This window comes from Schistocerca gregaria, chromosome 1, assembly GCF_023897955.1.
Source record: "Schistocerca gregaria isolate iqSchGreg1 chromosome 1, iqSchGreg1.2, whole genome shotgun sequence".
NCBI classification, from domain to species: domain Eukaryota; kingdom Metazoa; phylum Arthropoda; class Insecta; order Orthoptera; family Acrididae; genus Schistocerca; species Schistocerca gregaria.
In genome coordinates, this window is record NC_064920.1 from 882787394 (window position 1) to 882803792 (window position 16399).

Sequence of the window (16399 nt, forward strand, 5' to 3'; positions counted from 1 at the left end):
GCGCGGATCCAGCAGTGCAAACAACCATTTACAAGTTAAGTGAACCAAAATAAATGAATAAAATGAGAACAGATTCTGTAGGGCTTATATTAGTAGGGGAGATTGGGTACAGTTGAAACACAGGACGGTAGAAACAAAGCTAATATCTCTGGAACTGTTATCCAGGGAGTGGGGGGTCTAATGAAACAAAAGATCGAACGACAATTCCGAACACGAATCTCAGTGTTGCGCTGGTCCCCGTGCATTGTCGTCGCTTACAGGAGGCCGTGTTGTTTTTCTACACAGAAAAGTAAGTGTTTTTCTTCTGGCTTTTAAGCTAATATTGTGTATTTTATTTAAGTCAAAGTACTGAGAGTGTGTTTGTGCCTTTAATGAAGCTTGTAGAATGCGGAATAATGACTAGTTTTAATGCGTTATTATTACTACCGTTCCTATAAACTCTCTTGTTTCAAAGGTGGGGTTGGGGACGGTTGAAACAATTTTTGTGGGTGCGGCTGAAATAGTAAACATATATTTTCGTTTTGTTTTGTAGATGCCGAGGGTTAGGGTGAGGAAGACTTCCAGAGGGCAGGTTGATTTGTCGAAGTATAAGGATGCATATGAAGAGGTGAAAGCAGGAAACTCACTACGTAAAGCAGCGGACAAGCATGGAATAAACCACTGTTCCCTACTCCGGTACATACGAAAGCGAGATGCGACAGGCCAGGACGATGAAGGTATGAGATACAGAGCCCCCAACCAAGTTTTTAAAGAAGAACAAGAACAAGAACTATCAAAATATTTGATGCGATAAGGTCATATATATTTTGGTCTGTCTAAACAAGAGGTGAGAAAATTAGCTTACGAACTTACAATTAAGTTTAATTTATCACGACCTCCAACTTGGGACAACAACGAAATGGCTGGTGAGGAATGGGTTTCAGATGTTTATGAGAAGAAACCCTGAACCTGTGGCGGCCGCGGTGGTCTCGAGGTTCTAGGCGCTCAGTCCGGAACCGCGCGACTGCTACGGTCGCAGGTTCGAATCCTGCCTCCGGCATGGATGTGTGAGATGTCCTTAGGTTAGTTAGGTTTAAATAGTTCTAAGTTCTAGGGGACTGATGACCATAGATGTTAAGTCCCATAGTGCTCAGAGCCATTTGAACCTGAACCTGTCCGTACGCGCTGCGCAAGCTACAAGCCTATCAAGGGCGACTAGCTTTAATATAACTAACGTCGATGCTTTCTATGACAATTTGGCCATTGTCATGGACCATCATTACTTTGAACCCCAAGACATATAACGCCCTAGGGCCGCATCTCGTGGTCGTGTGGTAGCGTTCTCGCTTCCCACGCCCGGGTTCGATTCCCCGCGGGGTCAGAGATTTTCTCGGCCTCGTGATGGCTGGGTGTTGTGTGATGTCCTTAGGTTAGTTAGGTTTAAGTAGTTCTAAGTTCTAGGGGACTGATGACCATAGATGTTAAGTCCCATAGTGTTCAGAGCCATTGAACCATTGAACCATATAACACTGATGAAACAGGCAGAACCCTTGTTCAAAAACCAGAAAGAGTTGTAGCCAGACGCGATGCTCGTCAAGTAGTAACCTTTGCAGCAAACACCATTGGCAATGTTATTCCTCCATTCTTCATTTTTCCACGAGTGCATTACCAAGACCATTTTGTTTGGGGTGGGACTGCAATCCCTTTGGTTGGATGCAGGATGAATCATATTTGAATTTCCTGGAACACGTCAAGAAGCACGCGAATGTATCTCCGTCTCATAAAGTGTTACTCATACTTGATAACCACTCCTCACACATTCATATTGAGGCACCAGATTTTTGCAAGAACAATGGCATTGTCTTACTCTCTTTCCCTCCCCATTGTTCTCACAAACTCCAGCCACTCCATCGATCTGCATATGGCCCTTTCAAGAAGGCTGTAAACTCGACCTGTAATGCGTTGATGCGAAACCATCCAGGAAAAGCAATGTGAAACTACAACATTTCGGGGATTGTAGCGTCTGCTATGCCCCTCGCTCTGACATCTTCCAACATTCAAGCCGGCTTTCGCAAAATGGGAATTTACCCATATAACCGGCAGCTGTTGAGTGAGCTCGATTTTGCTCCTGCATTTGTAACGGATAGACTCAATCCTGGAAATACAGCTGAGTCTGCAGTTGTTCCTATAATTAATGAAAATCCACCTGAAGATGAAACACCACAATTAGGCCTGTCGCCTCCTCTTTTAACTGAGGAACAAGGCGTAATAGCAGAGACAACAGTTCGACAAAAGGCTATTAATAGTTCACCAGTTCCATCAACCCAGCAAGAAAACGTTGATGAACGTCAAGAAACTTCGAATAGACCTAAAACACCTACACTGTGCAGCAGCATTAGGCCTATCAATCAGGTAACTTCACCGAGACCGTCTACAAGCACACAAGCAATTTGTAATGATGCTATTGTATTTACACCGGAAGCAGTACGGCCTTTACCAAAAGAACCCCTGAGGAAATGTAATAGGCCGAAAGGGCGAAAAACTAGAAATTCAACAATTTACACTGACACCCCAGAGAAAGAGGAGATAAGAATAGAACATGAAGCAAGATTGAAACGGAGAAAAGCTAAGCAAGTGAAGAAAAGATTGGATGGAAGAAAAGGAAAAAAAATTCAAAACGAAGAAAAAATAATACTCAGCAGGAAATGTCATCAGATGAGTGCGTATTCAGAGAGCAGACCCGGAGAAAAGTGGATTCAGTGTATTACTTGTAAACAGTGGGCTCACGAAGAATGCACAGAAGGCGGACTTAGCTAAGTTTCCCACAACTGTGACTCTGAATATTCAGATTGACCCCAAGCAAAAACTTTATTCTGTAAGTTTATTTGTTTGAAGAAATGTTTCTTTTAGTTTTCTCGTAATGTTCCTTACTTGTCAAATGTTATTTTGAAATGTCTTTATAGGTATTTAAACCTTGAAGACTGATTAATTTCATTATATAGTGCCATAATTATGCATATCACTAGAATCAGCCTAATTTTAAATAAAACTAGTTGCAATATTAGTCTATATTTTGTGTTATTTGGATGTGTTTCAACTGACCCCAACCACTGTTTCAACCGCCCCTGTTATGGGGACGGTTGAAACAAGTCGGATATTTTCTTTTTTAAATTTGTATAATGTAAAATATGCTTTCCAGAAAGAAAAGTGCTATAGCCGTTTTGTAGGTACAACTGCGCTCTTGCATTTGACATATCATTATTGACGATTGGTTTATAAACAACAACAATGTGAACGATAAAAGCCAAACCGTTTCAACTGTACCCAGTCTCTCCTACTAGTAGTCGGGTAACTGGTTAACGGTCTTATTGTAGTTCTGCGGCAGAAGAAGTAATTGTAGTATTTAAACAAAAGAATTAAGTATCAGAGACAAATAAAATTTATTGGTATCCAAGGAAATGTAATTTGTATTGGCTGTTTTATCTTATCAGAGAATAGGCTGTAATTGAGAAGAGTAAATAAATAGTACAGGCTCTTGTGGGGCCAACCTCGTGGTGCGTTGTGCACACCTCCGCAGTTCAACAACGCCTACTCACCAGGAACTTTTCGTCGACATCGACGGGCGTGTACACGTAGCCCGAGAAGAGTTGCTGGCCGTCCGCTCCCTCGTGCTGCTCCACGGACGCCTCTATTATGGTGTCCTCCCCGCACCACGTCAGCTGCTCCGGGATTATCATCTTCCTGCCCTGCAAAATCATTGCAAACGCCATTATAGGTTTTGGTCGCAACTAACTAATTCTCAGCAATAAGTAATTCCAGTGCTTTTTTCTAAAAAAAAGTTTGAGGGTACTCCAACATTGGTTATAATGCAGCGAAAATTACTTATAATTGAAGCTTGGGATACCACCCGTCTGCTTTTAGTCATGACGTCATCAACATGTCGAACTACAAAAAAAAAAAATGGTATTGGACTCTTCCGTTGACTTTACGCAAAGAAACCATTTCCTCTTTTCTGGAACCACCTGAAAATAACACAGATACTGTACCCCAAGGCTGGGCAATGTGCATGCTTTGTTTATTTTTTTCTACGCCTAAACTTCCTACTTCTTTGCAAATTCTGCAGCCAAGTTTTTTGTTTGAAACGATCAACCAGTCATTTTTCTCACAACATGCGATTTCTTGTTCCAGGGTCCAACAGTCTGGACGATCATGTAATTTTCTGTCATGCACTCTTTTGTTCACTGCATTTTCATACGTAAGTTCAGTGCTCAGGTTTACAGTTTCACTTACGTCATGAACTGATGAACTTCCTAGCTTTTCACTCGCACACGAATTATTGACTTTTTTTGGTTTTTCAATTGCAGGAGAACAAGTAAAATAGTTCGTTAGTTTTCTGCTAATCTCTCACCTCCAACTTAACTATAAGTTCCAACGAAAGACAAGGCACACTGAAAACTTCGCACAACCGACAAGAACGGAACAGCAACCGCAAACGAATAAAGAGCGACAAAACAAAGATGGCAATGAATCGCGAAAGATCATGGTAGCGGGACCGTAGAGATATCTATCGGTACCTCGGCGTTTGAGCATACGCATAGCCGTTTAGCACTACCATCGCCCACTATTATCTGGCGAGGACACTACATGCTTGTCGAACTGGCTGCCAGCGATTCAGTTGTCGAGAACGGTTCCCGCAGCTTAGAAATGCTTCAAACAGTTAATGACATCGCGTTTCCCACCAAAAACTGCACTGGTATCGTTCGTATTGCAATTACCAATACTAAAAAATGAAATAAAAAATGTACGTCCGTGAAATAAATCTTTGGCGCTCTTCCAAGTTCTCAACACAGTAAAAAAATTACTTTGTCGATGAATAAGTTTAGGGGTACGCATCCCTCAGCGTTCCGCTAGAAAAATAGCACTGAGTAATTTTGCTCCTCGTTTTCCTGTTTACTCAAATAAACTGGGAATTGTCAAAACAACAAAAAGAAATTATTGTGACGTTAGTCGCTAAAATAAACTGTTAGTTTCTTCGTAGTGCTGACCGTGCAGATAAGGCGTGAATACGGGGCTCTTGCGCTCATTGTGGGGGAAGTACACAGTGCTGAGGGCTAACTTCGGCTGGTTTAATTAATTTTTTTTCGACAGCAGCAATATATTTATGAAATAAAACAATGTACATACAGGCCAATGACAGTTGAGTAGCCCATGCTTGGACTTGGAAACCTAGCCATACAGTAGACAAACAGTTACAGATTCCTGGCTGAGGTAGAGGCCAGTTTTGTGACTTGATAAGATTTATTCGGAAAAAAGCTGTAACTCAATTCTTATGAGGAAAATATCTAGTAATGTCGATGAAGACACTTTATTAAAAAAAGTACTACAGTCCCCTATATTCACACACAGTTTACTGCAGTTTGTTTCTTCCTTCCTTCATTGTTTCACTACATTTCTTTTTGCCTGTCTTCAGATCAATTTGCCCCAATTTTCTTCTCCTGGAGGATCTTTCCACTTTTTAAACATTTTCCCTAAAAATGTTTCTTTCCAATATCTCTTCTTCTCTTTTGATGTTCCTTTCTTAGTCGTTCGCAGCCTCTCGAATCCCGGTGGTTGTTAATTTTTTTTTCCCTAAAATATCCGAAGAGCTGCTTCGTAAATCTGTTGTCAGCCATTCTATAGATAGTCCAAAAAATAGTACTCTATTCTTTCTTGTTGTTTCGTATGTTGTCTATGTTCTGAATAATTTCGTTGTTACTTCTTAATTGCCAAAATGTTGCATTTTTCTGAGGACATAATTTTTCCGTACGAATTATTTCCTTCCCAATATTTTTACACTGAAGCGCCAAAGAAACTGGAATAGGCATGCGTATTCCAATACAGAAATATGTAAACAGGCAGAATACGGACTATATACTTCATGATCAACCAATATATTTTATTAGGTTGCTGACCAACTTCGCAGCAGTAACTCGTTTGTCGTTGTAACACACTCCTTACTATGGGGATGACTTCTTCAAAAAATCATTAGCGTATAACTGGACTCGTTACTGGGAGGCGCAATCGACATGCTCGAAAACAGTATTGAGAAATAACATTCACAGCCAGTGTAATATAACGGAAAATAGACCTTGTACAGATAGACGTGTTCCTCTTTCAGCTCTGGTTTTTGTGAGTGGCACATGGTACCATAACGTATATTATGTGCTCGCGTTCTAAGGGGATTCGGAGGATACGTCATGATCGAATGATTCTCTTCTAAGTGACCTAGAGTTCGGACAACCGTTAAAGAAAACCCAATCGCAAGACATCTGGAGGGATCATGGTTCTACCATCCATCGTTGCCAGGGCATAATAAAGCATGTTTCACAGAGATGAGTCTAAATTAACGGATCAGACTAAATGGTTTTCCATCATACGGGAGATTAACTTTGAATTCCAAAATTGCTGCCGGTACAGCAGGTTTGTGTAGTCGATTTCAACGTTAAAACTACAAGCATATAAACGAATGTAAGTCCTGACCATCTGTTTTTAAGTAGAGCAGCTGACTATTGTATTCTACCATTCCCGAATAATCGATTAAAATTTCAGTCTTCCACATCATGTATACATACAGCTAAAAACATAACACGAATGTATTGTAATTTAAGGAGTCATAAACAAAAAATACATCACGATCAATACCATATGATCTAGCATCATCCAGTATGACCTTAGGGATACATATGCGAATACATTAATAGGTAATGGTCTAGGTCTCCTCGATAAATAATGTGTCTTTTACGTATCAGGAAGGCCTAATTTATTCTCCTTCACAACCAACCATATTCTCCAGAGCAGATGCATAGTTGTTCTTTGCATGCTCAGATTACTATCACTAGAATTTTCCATACTGATTTACTTACGACAAAACAGAAGCATCTAAATGTGCAACATCAGTATTGTCGGTGCCTAGTATGGTATTTTGTGTAACCCTTTATCAGTCCGTTTTCGGTAGTAGCGGTGCGAGGTTGTAAGCGCATCAACCCAGTCATATTTACATTAATTCTCCGGATAGTAGTGAGCTGATCTCATTACAGTCTATCTTAGTAACTTCATACGGGAGTATTTTTTCCACTGTGTACAAACTGTAGAGATTTATTGATGAGAGGATACAGAACAAAAAAGGTCTAACGAACTTATGTCCGCAAGTGCCAGGTTTTCATGCTAGTGGCCATTTATTCAATCATATTTTGTTACAGAGACTGCGGTCTAATACTCGCTGTACCATGCAGTCACAGTTACAGTAATCATGGTTTCCTCCTAGAGGGTGGTACTGTTCATTATACGTCATGCCCTAGCGCCCTTTCCTGCCATGGTAATTAGTAATGTTGTGTCCGATTCACTTCTCTTGTTGACTCAACTTGTAATATAGCGTTGTACACTATGGTTCCGTATTCGAATCGAGAGCCTGCCGACCTAATGTTTACTTACGGAAAAGCAAATGGCAACGGAGGGCGGGCAACAAGGTTGTATCAGGAGATCTATCCCCGCCGACAACTACTACAGTATTCAGTGTTTGCAACAGTGTTTCGCCGTTTGGAGGAAACTTCGACTAACACTGTGGAATGAGACCGCCGTGTCAGTACAAGGCAGTCGTCCCTCCAGTACGGGGCAAGCTAGGTGACCATGTGGAGCATTACTCATGATAATTTTACAACCCTTATCTTTTGCAGCGTGTACAGGGCTTACTAGTGACAGACTTTCCACATTGGTAACAGTTTTGTCACTGGTTACTTCACCATGCAACCACGATTCAGGTATTTGTGTCATCCATCCTTTTCAAAGATGAGGCCACCTTTATGCGAAGTGGTATCTTTAACTTTCATAACAATCATCTGTGAGACAGTATGCATAACCCCCACGATGTGGTGACAGCGAATCACTAGCGTCGTTGCAGGGGACCAGTCTTCCTTTCACGACGCTTAACAGGCCGGAACTTTCGGCGTTTCTTCCGTGTGACTTCGTCTCCCCTGCTGGCTGCTATATGATGGTGCTCCAGACCAATTCGCCGTTAACATCCTGACGCAACTCAATCGTGCCTTCTCTTGTCGATGGATCGGGGTCCAGTTGCATGGCCTCCTCGTTAACTGAATCTTAATCCGTGCGATTTCTGGGTAAGGGATTCTCTCAAATGTATCGTGTATGCAGATCCCATTCCAGGCGTGGAGACACTGGATGCTGCCTTGGACACTCTTAAGATGCAGCCTGCCCGATGTGAACGTGTGAGACGGAACAAGCTACGGCACGTACACTCATGTGTTGAGGCACATGGAAAACATTTTCAACAAATACTGTAACTGTGGCTGCTTGGTATAAGGCGTATTAGACTGCAAACTCTGTGACAAAGAATAATTGAATAAATTGTCTCTAGCATGAAAACCATGCGTTTCCGGACATAAGTTCATTAGACCTTTTCTGTTCCGTATCTTCTCATCGACCAATCCCTTAAGTTTGTACACCGTAGAAGAAATCACCCTGACTCGGCCGCTGTGGACGAGCGGTTCTAGGCGCTTCAGTCAGGAAACGCGCAGTTGCTAGGGTCTCAGGTTCGAATCCTGCCTCTGGCATGGATGTGAGTGATGTCCTTAGGTTAGTTAAGTTTAATTAGTTATAAGTCTAGGAGACTGATGACTTTAGATGTTGAGTCCTATAGTGCTTAGAGCCATTTGAACCATTTCATATGACCCTGTGTGTCCGCCACTTCGCTATTATTATGTAGGTCAAATCCTGGAATGCATATTTCAATGGTAAATAATTAAAACTATGTGGTACAGTTCTATAAAAGATCATTCAACTGACTGTCAGGAATGCATGTGACCCTTTACACGTCATCCATATTTACCTTGACTACCAGGAATGTTGTGTTTTAGATCTCACATCGACCTTGGTATTTACCACCTCTCTCTCACATGTGTCATCTTTTGTATGCATGTGGTAAACATGGGATGACGATTATTCGTACCGATGACAGGAATCAACATCTGGGTAAAGAGTGAAGCATTTAGCGTCGCTACCCTTTCAAACACGTATTATAAGCGTGCTCGAGACATTGCGTCCTTTAGACGTCTGTACAACCACCAGTTAGGTACCTAGGTACCTCCTTTGCATTATCTGAATTACTCTTACTAGTTATTTTTTTCCCCATTATTTTTAGCAAACCAGTAAAAGTCACTGGGAAAGTTGATGCTTTTGGAAATCATAAATAACAACCATGCCTCCTAGTCTTGATTCAAGAGGGTTTGCCAGGCCGCCAAATGTAGCACTGACGAATGGACGATCGTCCTACCAATTTCATGCTGAGAGAGAGAGAGAAAAAAATACTGTTGTACAACATGTTAATTTACTTAAGAGGAGTGTCCATCACTGCCTGGAAAAAGCAGTGTTGTTTGTAAGGAATAATTTTTCAAATATTTCTATAACTTGGGGACTGAGACGCGAGAAGCTCACTGGATAGCAGGCAGAGCTGTCGTCGATTCTAGACGGTTCAGTATTGATCGACATGACGTACCACACCCAGTAGCGATGACATGTGGACCCTTGGGTGGAGCACGGTTTTGACGTTCCTGATGATTCGATTACGACGGTGGGATGACCTGCCACACGGATCTACTGTTCTGATCATTACAGTTTGTGGATATCAGTCCTGAATCGGCCTTATCTTTATTTGATCGTACTGTAGAGAACAATGTCCTGGATTGAGAGAAATACGTTCGCATCGTTTAATATTGCACAACTGAGTAATACTTACGTCGTCTTTGTTGGAGTCGTGTTAACCTCCATGCAGACAGAACATAATTAACAATATTCCATCGGTTTTGCGTCTCAAGACGGTTTAAGGCAATTTTCGACTGTTCTTACCACCTATAGTAGACAAACTTACGCTCTTCTGCAAGTTGTCTGTTAGCTGACACCATATGGACGTAATTGGCACAAAGTGCAGTGGCGCACACGGTAAATACAGTTTTTTTTATTTCAGAAATAATTCAAACGTCTTGCACAGGATCAGACACATGATTCACTCTGTAGTTACATATTGTAGCCTCCAGTATGAATATACAGTCACCTTTAGCCAAGGAGTACGCAAAAGCTCCTTATAGTCACATGTCTGTACACTTTATAAAAGTTACAAGTTGGTTTGTTGACGCCTAGGCTTATGATTTGGCATATAAACTTATTATATACATTGCACAATAGGAGGCCATCCACTTTAATCATTCTATTCAAGCTCCCTTATCATTGCCGAAATTGCTGTCAGCCTCCTTCCATGCAGAAGTCGTGGTCTGATGTTACATAACCGTTATATGTGGCATCACCACTACCCCAAATCTACTCGCTACTGCTCCACTCCACCGATTACCCCATCTGTGTAATGATATTGTTTTTTCTAAGCTCATCAGTGACGCCATGTCTATGACATCCTGAACAAAAGTAGCAAAAAAATACGTACATTTTTTCCCAGGAGGTCTACTATGAGATGATGGCAGTCAATTAAGATGCATATTGCCCAGTGGTTCTAATAGATCACTCATACTTTCTACGGAAGCGTCCAAGAGTTCTCCCACAGACACTTTGATCCGGTGCTTATGTCACATCTCGACTGTACTCTATAAGTGCAGATATCCTATGTGACCATACAGTATCAGATTTCCTATCGCGGTTTTTGACATTTATAACATTTTTCAATATTAGTCCATTTTAACCATAAGTAAATGTTGTTGTTGTTGTCTTCAGTCCTGAGACTGGTTTGATGCAGCTCTCCATGCTACTCTATCCTGTGCAAGCTGCTTCATCTCCCAGTACCTACTGCAACCTACATCCTTCTGAATCTGCTTAGTGTACTCATCTCTCGGTCTCCCTCTACGATTTTTACCCTCCACGCTGCCCTCCAATGCTAAATTTGTGATCCCTTGATGCCTCAAAACATGTCCTACCAAACGATCCCTTCTTCTAGTCAAGTTGTGCCACAAACTTCTCTTCTCCCCAATCCTATTCAATACCTCCTCATTAGTTACGTGATCTATCCACCTTATCTTCAGTATTCTTCTGTAGCACCACATTTCGAAAGCTTCTATTCTCTTCTTGTCCAAACTAGTTATCGTCCATGTTTCACTTCCATACATGGCTACACTCCAAACAAATACTTTCAGAAACGACTTCCTGATACATAAATCTATATTCGATGTTAACAAATTTCTCTTCTTCAGAAACGCTTTCCTTGCCATTGCCAGTCTACATTTTATATCCTCTCTACTTCGACCATCATCAGTTATTTTACTTCCTAAATAGCAAAACTCCTTTACTACTTTAAGTGTCTCATTTCCTAATCTAATTCCCTCAGCATCACCCGATTTAATTTGACTACATTCCATTATCCTCGTTTTGCTTTTGTTAATGTTCATCTTATATCCTCCTTTCAAGACACTGTCCATTCCGTTCAACTGCTCTTCCAAGTCCTTTGCCGTCTCTGACAGAATTACAATGTCATCGGCGAACCTCAAAGTTTTTAGTTCGTCTCCATGAATTTTAATACCTACTCCAAATTTTTCTTTTGTTTCCTTTCCTGCTTGCTCAATATACAGATTGAATAACATCGGGGAGAGGCTACAACCCTGTCTCACTCCTTTCCCAACCACTGCTTCCCTTTCATGCCCCTCGACTCTTATGACTGCCATCTGGTTTCTGTACAAATTATAAATAGCCTTTCGCTCCCTGTATTTTACCCCTGCCACCTTTAGAATTTGAAAAAGAGTATTCCAGTCAACATTGTCAAAAGCTTTCTCTAAGTCTACAAATGCTAGAAACGTAGGTTTGCCTTTTCTTAATCTTTCTTCTAAGATAAGTCGTAAGGTCAGTATTGCCTCACGTGTTCCAACATTTCGACGGAATCCAAACTGATCCTCCTCGAGGTCTGCATCTACCAGTTTTTCCATTCGTCTGTAAAGAATTCGCGTTAGTATTTTGCAGCCGTGGCTTATTAAACTGATAGTTCGGTAATTTTCACATCTGTCAGCACCTGCTTTCTTTGGGATTGGAATTATTATATTCTTCTTGAAGTCTGAGGGTATTTCGCCTGTCTCATACATCTTGCTCACCAGCTGGTAGAGTTTTCTCAGGACTGGTTGTCCCAAGGCCGTCAGTAGTTCTAATGGAATGTTGTCTACTCCGGGGGCCTTGTTTCGACTCAGGTCTTTCAGTGCTCTGTCAAACTCTTCACGCAGTATCGTATCTCCCATTTCGTCTTCATCTACATCCTCTTCCATTTCCATAATATTGTCCTCAAGTACATCGCCCTTGTATAAACCTTCTATATACTCCTTCCACCTTTCTGCCTTCCCTTCTTTGCTTAGAACTGGGCTGCCATCTGAGCTCTTGATATTCATACACTTGGTTCTCTTCTCTCCAAAGGTCTCTTTAATTTTCCTGTAGGCAGTATCTATCTTACCCCTAGTGAGATAAGCTTCTACATCCTTACATTTGTCCTCTAGCCATCCCTGTTAAGCCATTTTGCACTTCCATACGATCTCATTTTTGAGACGTTTGTATTCCTTTTTGCCTGCTTCATTTACTGCATTTTTATATTTTCTCCTTTCATCAATTAAATTCAATATTTCTTCTGTTACCCAAGGATTTCTAGCAGCCCTCGTCTTTGTACCTACTTCATCCTCTGCTGCCTTCACTACAACATCCCTCAGAGCTACCCATTCTTCTTCTACTGTATTTCTTTCCCCTATTCCTGTCAATTGTTCCCTTATGCTCTCCCTGAAACTCTGTACAACCTCTGGTTCTTTCAGTTTATCCAGGTCCCATCTCCTTAATTTCCCACATTTTTGCAGTTTCTTCAGTTTTAATCTACAGGTCATAACCAATAGATTGTGGTCAGAGTCCACATCTGCCCCTGCAAATGTCTTACAATTTAAAACCTGGTTCCTAAATCTCTGTCTTACCATTATATAATCTATCTGATACCTTTTAGTATCTCCAGGGTTCTTCCACGTATACAACCTTCTTTCATGATTCTTAAACCAAGTGTTAGCTATGATTAAGTTGTGCTCTGTGCAAAATTCTACTAGGCAGCTTCCTCTTTCATTTCTTAGCCCCAATCCATATTCACCTACTATGTTTCCTTCTCTCCCTTTTCCTACACTCGAATTCCAGTCACCCATTACTATTAAATTTTCGTCTCCCTTCACTATCTGAATAATTTCTTTTATTTCATCGTACATTTCTTCAATTTCTTCATCATCTGCAGAGCTAGTTGGCATATAAACTTGTACTATTGTAGTAGGTGTGGGCTTCGTATCTATCTTGGCCACAATAATGCGTTTACTATGCTGCTTGTAGTAGCTTACCCGCATTCCTATTTTCCTATTCATTATTAAACCTACTCCTCCATTACCCCTATTTGATTTTGTGTTTATAACCCTGTAGTCACCTGACCAGAAGTCTTGTTCCTCCTGCCACCGAACTTCACTAATTCCCACTATATCTAACTTTAACCTATCCATTTCCCTGTTTAAATTTTCTAACCTACCTGCCCGATTAAGGGATCTGACATTCCACGCTCCGATCCGTAGAACGCCAGTTTTCTTTCTCCTGATAACGACATCCTCCTGAGTAGTCCCCGCCCGGAGATCCGAATGGGGGACTATTTTACCTCCGGAATATTTTACCCAAGAGGATGCCATCATCATTTAATCATACAGTAAAGCTGCATGTCCTCGGGAAAAATTACGGCTGTAGTTTCCCCTTGCTTTCAGCCGTTCGCAGTACCAGCACAGCAAGGCCGTTTTGGTTAATGTTGCAAGGCCAGATCAGTCAATCATCCAGACTGTTGCCCCTGCAACTACTGAAAAGGCTGCTGCCCCTCTTCAGGAACCACACGTTTGTCTGGCCTCTCTACAGATACCCCTCCGTTGTGGTTGCACCTACGGTACGGCCATCTGTATCGCTGAGGCACGCAAGCCTCCCCACCAACGGCAAGGTCCATGGTTCAAATACACGACCAGATGTAGTTTGCTATTTTCTCATGCCATCCAACTTCGATACATAGTCCCAACTCAGTCAGTGTTTATTCTTAATCTTTCAAATGGTAATACTAACGCTGAAGCACATGGATTGACGCTTTAGGTAGTGTGATGATGTTATTCTGCTGCAAGCACACAGTTACACTATTTCGGGAGTAGACTTTAGCTTTCCACACACAGACGCACGCCTCCCCCGCCCCCAACGTTGGAGAGGTCAGTTCGAGGTTCTAGGTCAATTATAAAAGATCATTCGATCATTACGTATCCTCCTAATCTTTTTTTTAAAACACAAGCAGATACATCATGTGCCACTCAGAAAAGCTCGTGCTAAAGAAAGATAGGGACGTGTCTACATGTACAAGGTCTATATTCCCTTAATTTACGTTGACTGTGAATCTTGGTTCTCAGTAGTGTTTTCGAGCGTGATGATTGATTCCATCAGTAATGCAGCCAGCGTTTGGCTACTGAATTTTTGGAGAAGTCATCCGCTTCATAAGTATTGTGTTAGAGCGACAAATGAGTCGCTGCTACAAAAGCAACTTATAAAACTTCCTAGTTGTTCATAGCTCCTTTTTCATCTTAGTAGGAAACAGTGTATGCGTCGGTCTTTTGATACGACGATCGTAATGTAACACTACATACCTTGTCAGAACGCTTTTTTGTGAATGAGTCCCATCACGTTGGAAAACATGACCAAAGTTACTGCATTTTTGTCTCAGGACGATTTCTCCCTGTACAATCGAGTATATAAAATGTCGGTGTCCAGATAGAATATGCAACCATTCTTCTCATAAGTATTAGTATATTACTTGATTCGTGATTTGTCAAAGACAGCGATATGTGAGAGGTGGAATCGTGGTAGACTCTTGTGTGTGTGAAATCTTACGGGACTTAACTGCTAAGATCATCAGTCCCTAAGCTTACCCACTACTTAACCTAAATTACCGTAAGGACAAACATACACACCCATGCCCCAGGGAGGACTCGAACCTCCGGCGGGACCAGTCGGGTAGACTCTTAATGTCCAACACCTCTTGATATTATAGTAACGATTACAAGAATGGAGTGTTTTTGCTACCAGGCAGTGCTTGTTTTGTTAATAATATACATATGCAGCAGCTCACAGATGTGTAATATATATTAATTTCCGACTATTTTACCCTTAGTGTCTCTGCTGTCTGCTTCGCTTTCGACAGGCGGTACGCTGGTGGCTTTATCAAGCTGGCGTCTGAAGGTTATCGGTGGCGGGCGGGCGATCCTGGGCTAGAGTTCCTCAACTACCACACTGCGACCGAGCCTGCGCTAGTTATCGGACGAAAGCTGCTGGAAAAGAAGTCGGAACCATAGCCCCTCGGTGATTCTCCGCATCCCTCAGTTTGCATACGATTTTTCCTGCGGTGACTTGGGGCCCTCATATGGCGGGCACATATACAGTGATGTGTTGCACAGCCGAAGTATGGTCATTATTCACAGGTCTGTCAGCAGACTCACAGTGTGTTGTTCACATTTTTTTTATCATGTTGGTAATTGGTCTTTAGAGGTTATGCTGCCGGCCGAAGAGGACGTGCGGTTCTAGGCGCTGCAGTCTGGAACCACGAGACCGCTACGATAGCAGGTTCGAATCCTGCCTCGGTCATGGATGTGTGTGATGTCCTTAGGTTAGTTAGGTTTAACTAGTTCTAAACAATCTGTTGGTTATGACCTGTAGGTTAAAACTGAAGAAACTGCAAAAAGGTGGGAATTTAAGGACATGGGATCTGGATAAGCTGAAAGAACCAGAGGTTGTACAGAGTTTCAAGCAGAGCATAAGGGAACAATTGACAGGAATGGGGGAAAGAAACACAGTAGAAGAAGAATGGGTAGCTCTGAGGGATGAAGTAGTGAAGGCAGCAGAGGATAAAGTAGGTAAAAAGATGAGGGCTGCTAGAAATCCTTGGGTAACAGGGGAAATATTGAATTTAATTGCTGGAAGGAGGAAATATAAAAATGCAGTTAATGCAGCAGGCAAAAAGGAATACAAACGTCTCAAAAATGAGATCGACAGGAAGCGCAAAATGGCTAAACAGGGATGGCTAGAGGCTTATCTCACTAGGGGTAAGATAGATACTGCCTACAGGAAAATTAAAGAGACCACTTGTATGAATATTAAGAGCTCATGTGGCAACCCAGTTCTAAGCAAAGAAGGGAAAGCAGAAAGGTGGAAGGAGTATATAGAGGGTTTATACAAGGGCGATGTACTTGAGGACAATATTATGGAAATGGAAGAGCTTGTAGATGAAGACGAAATGGGAGATAAGATACTGCGTGAAGAGTTTGACAGAGCACTGAAAGACCTGAGTCGAAACAAGGCCCCCGGA

General features: G+C 41.7%; 1 protein-coding gene across 1 annotated transcript in view; it reads right to left on the bottom strand.

The window, feature by feature from the left end:
- The window catches only part of LOC126273658 (uncharacterized), a 52611-nt gene that overhangs the window by 17775 nt on the left and 18437 nt on the right, over positions 1-16399 (bottom strand). Inside the window, exon 2 of the mRNA XM_049977049.1 lies at positions 3576-3725. Within this exon, the coding sequence (XP_049833006.1) occupies positions 3576-3725 (150 nt within the window). The remainder of the gene's footprint in view (positions 1-3575; positions 3726-16399) is intronic.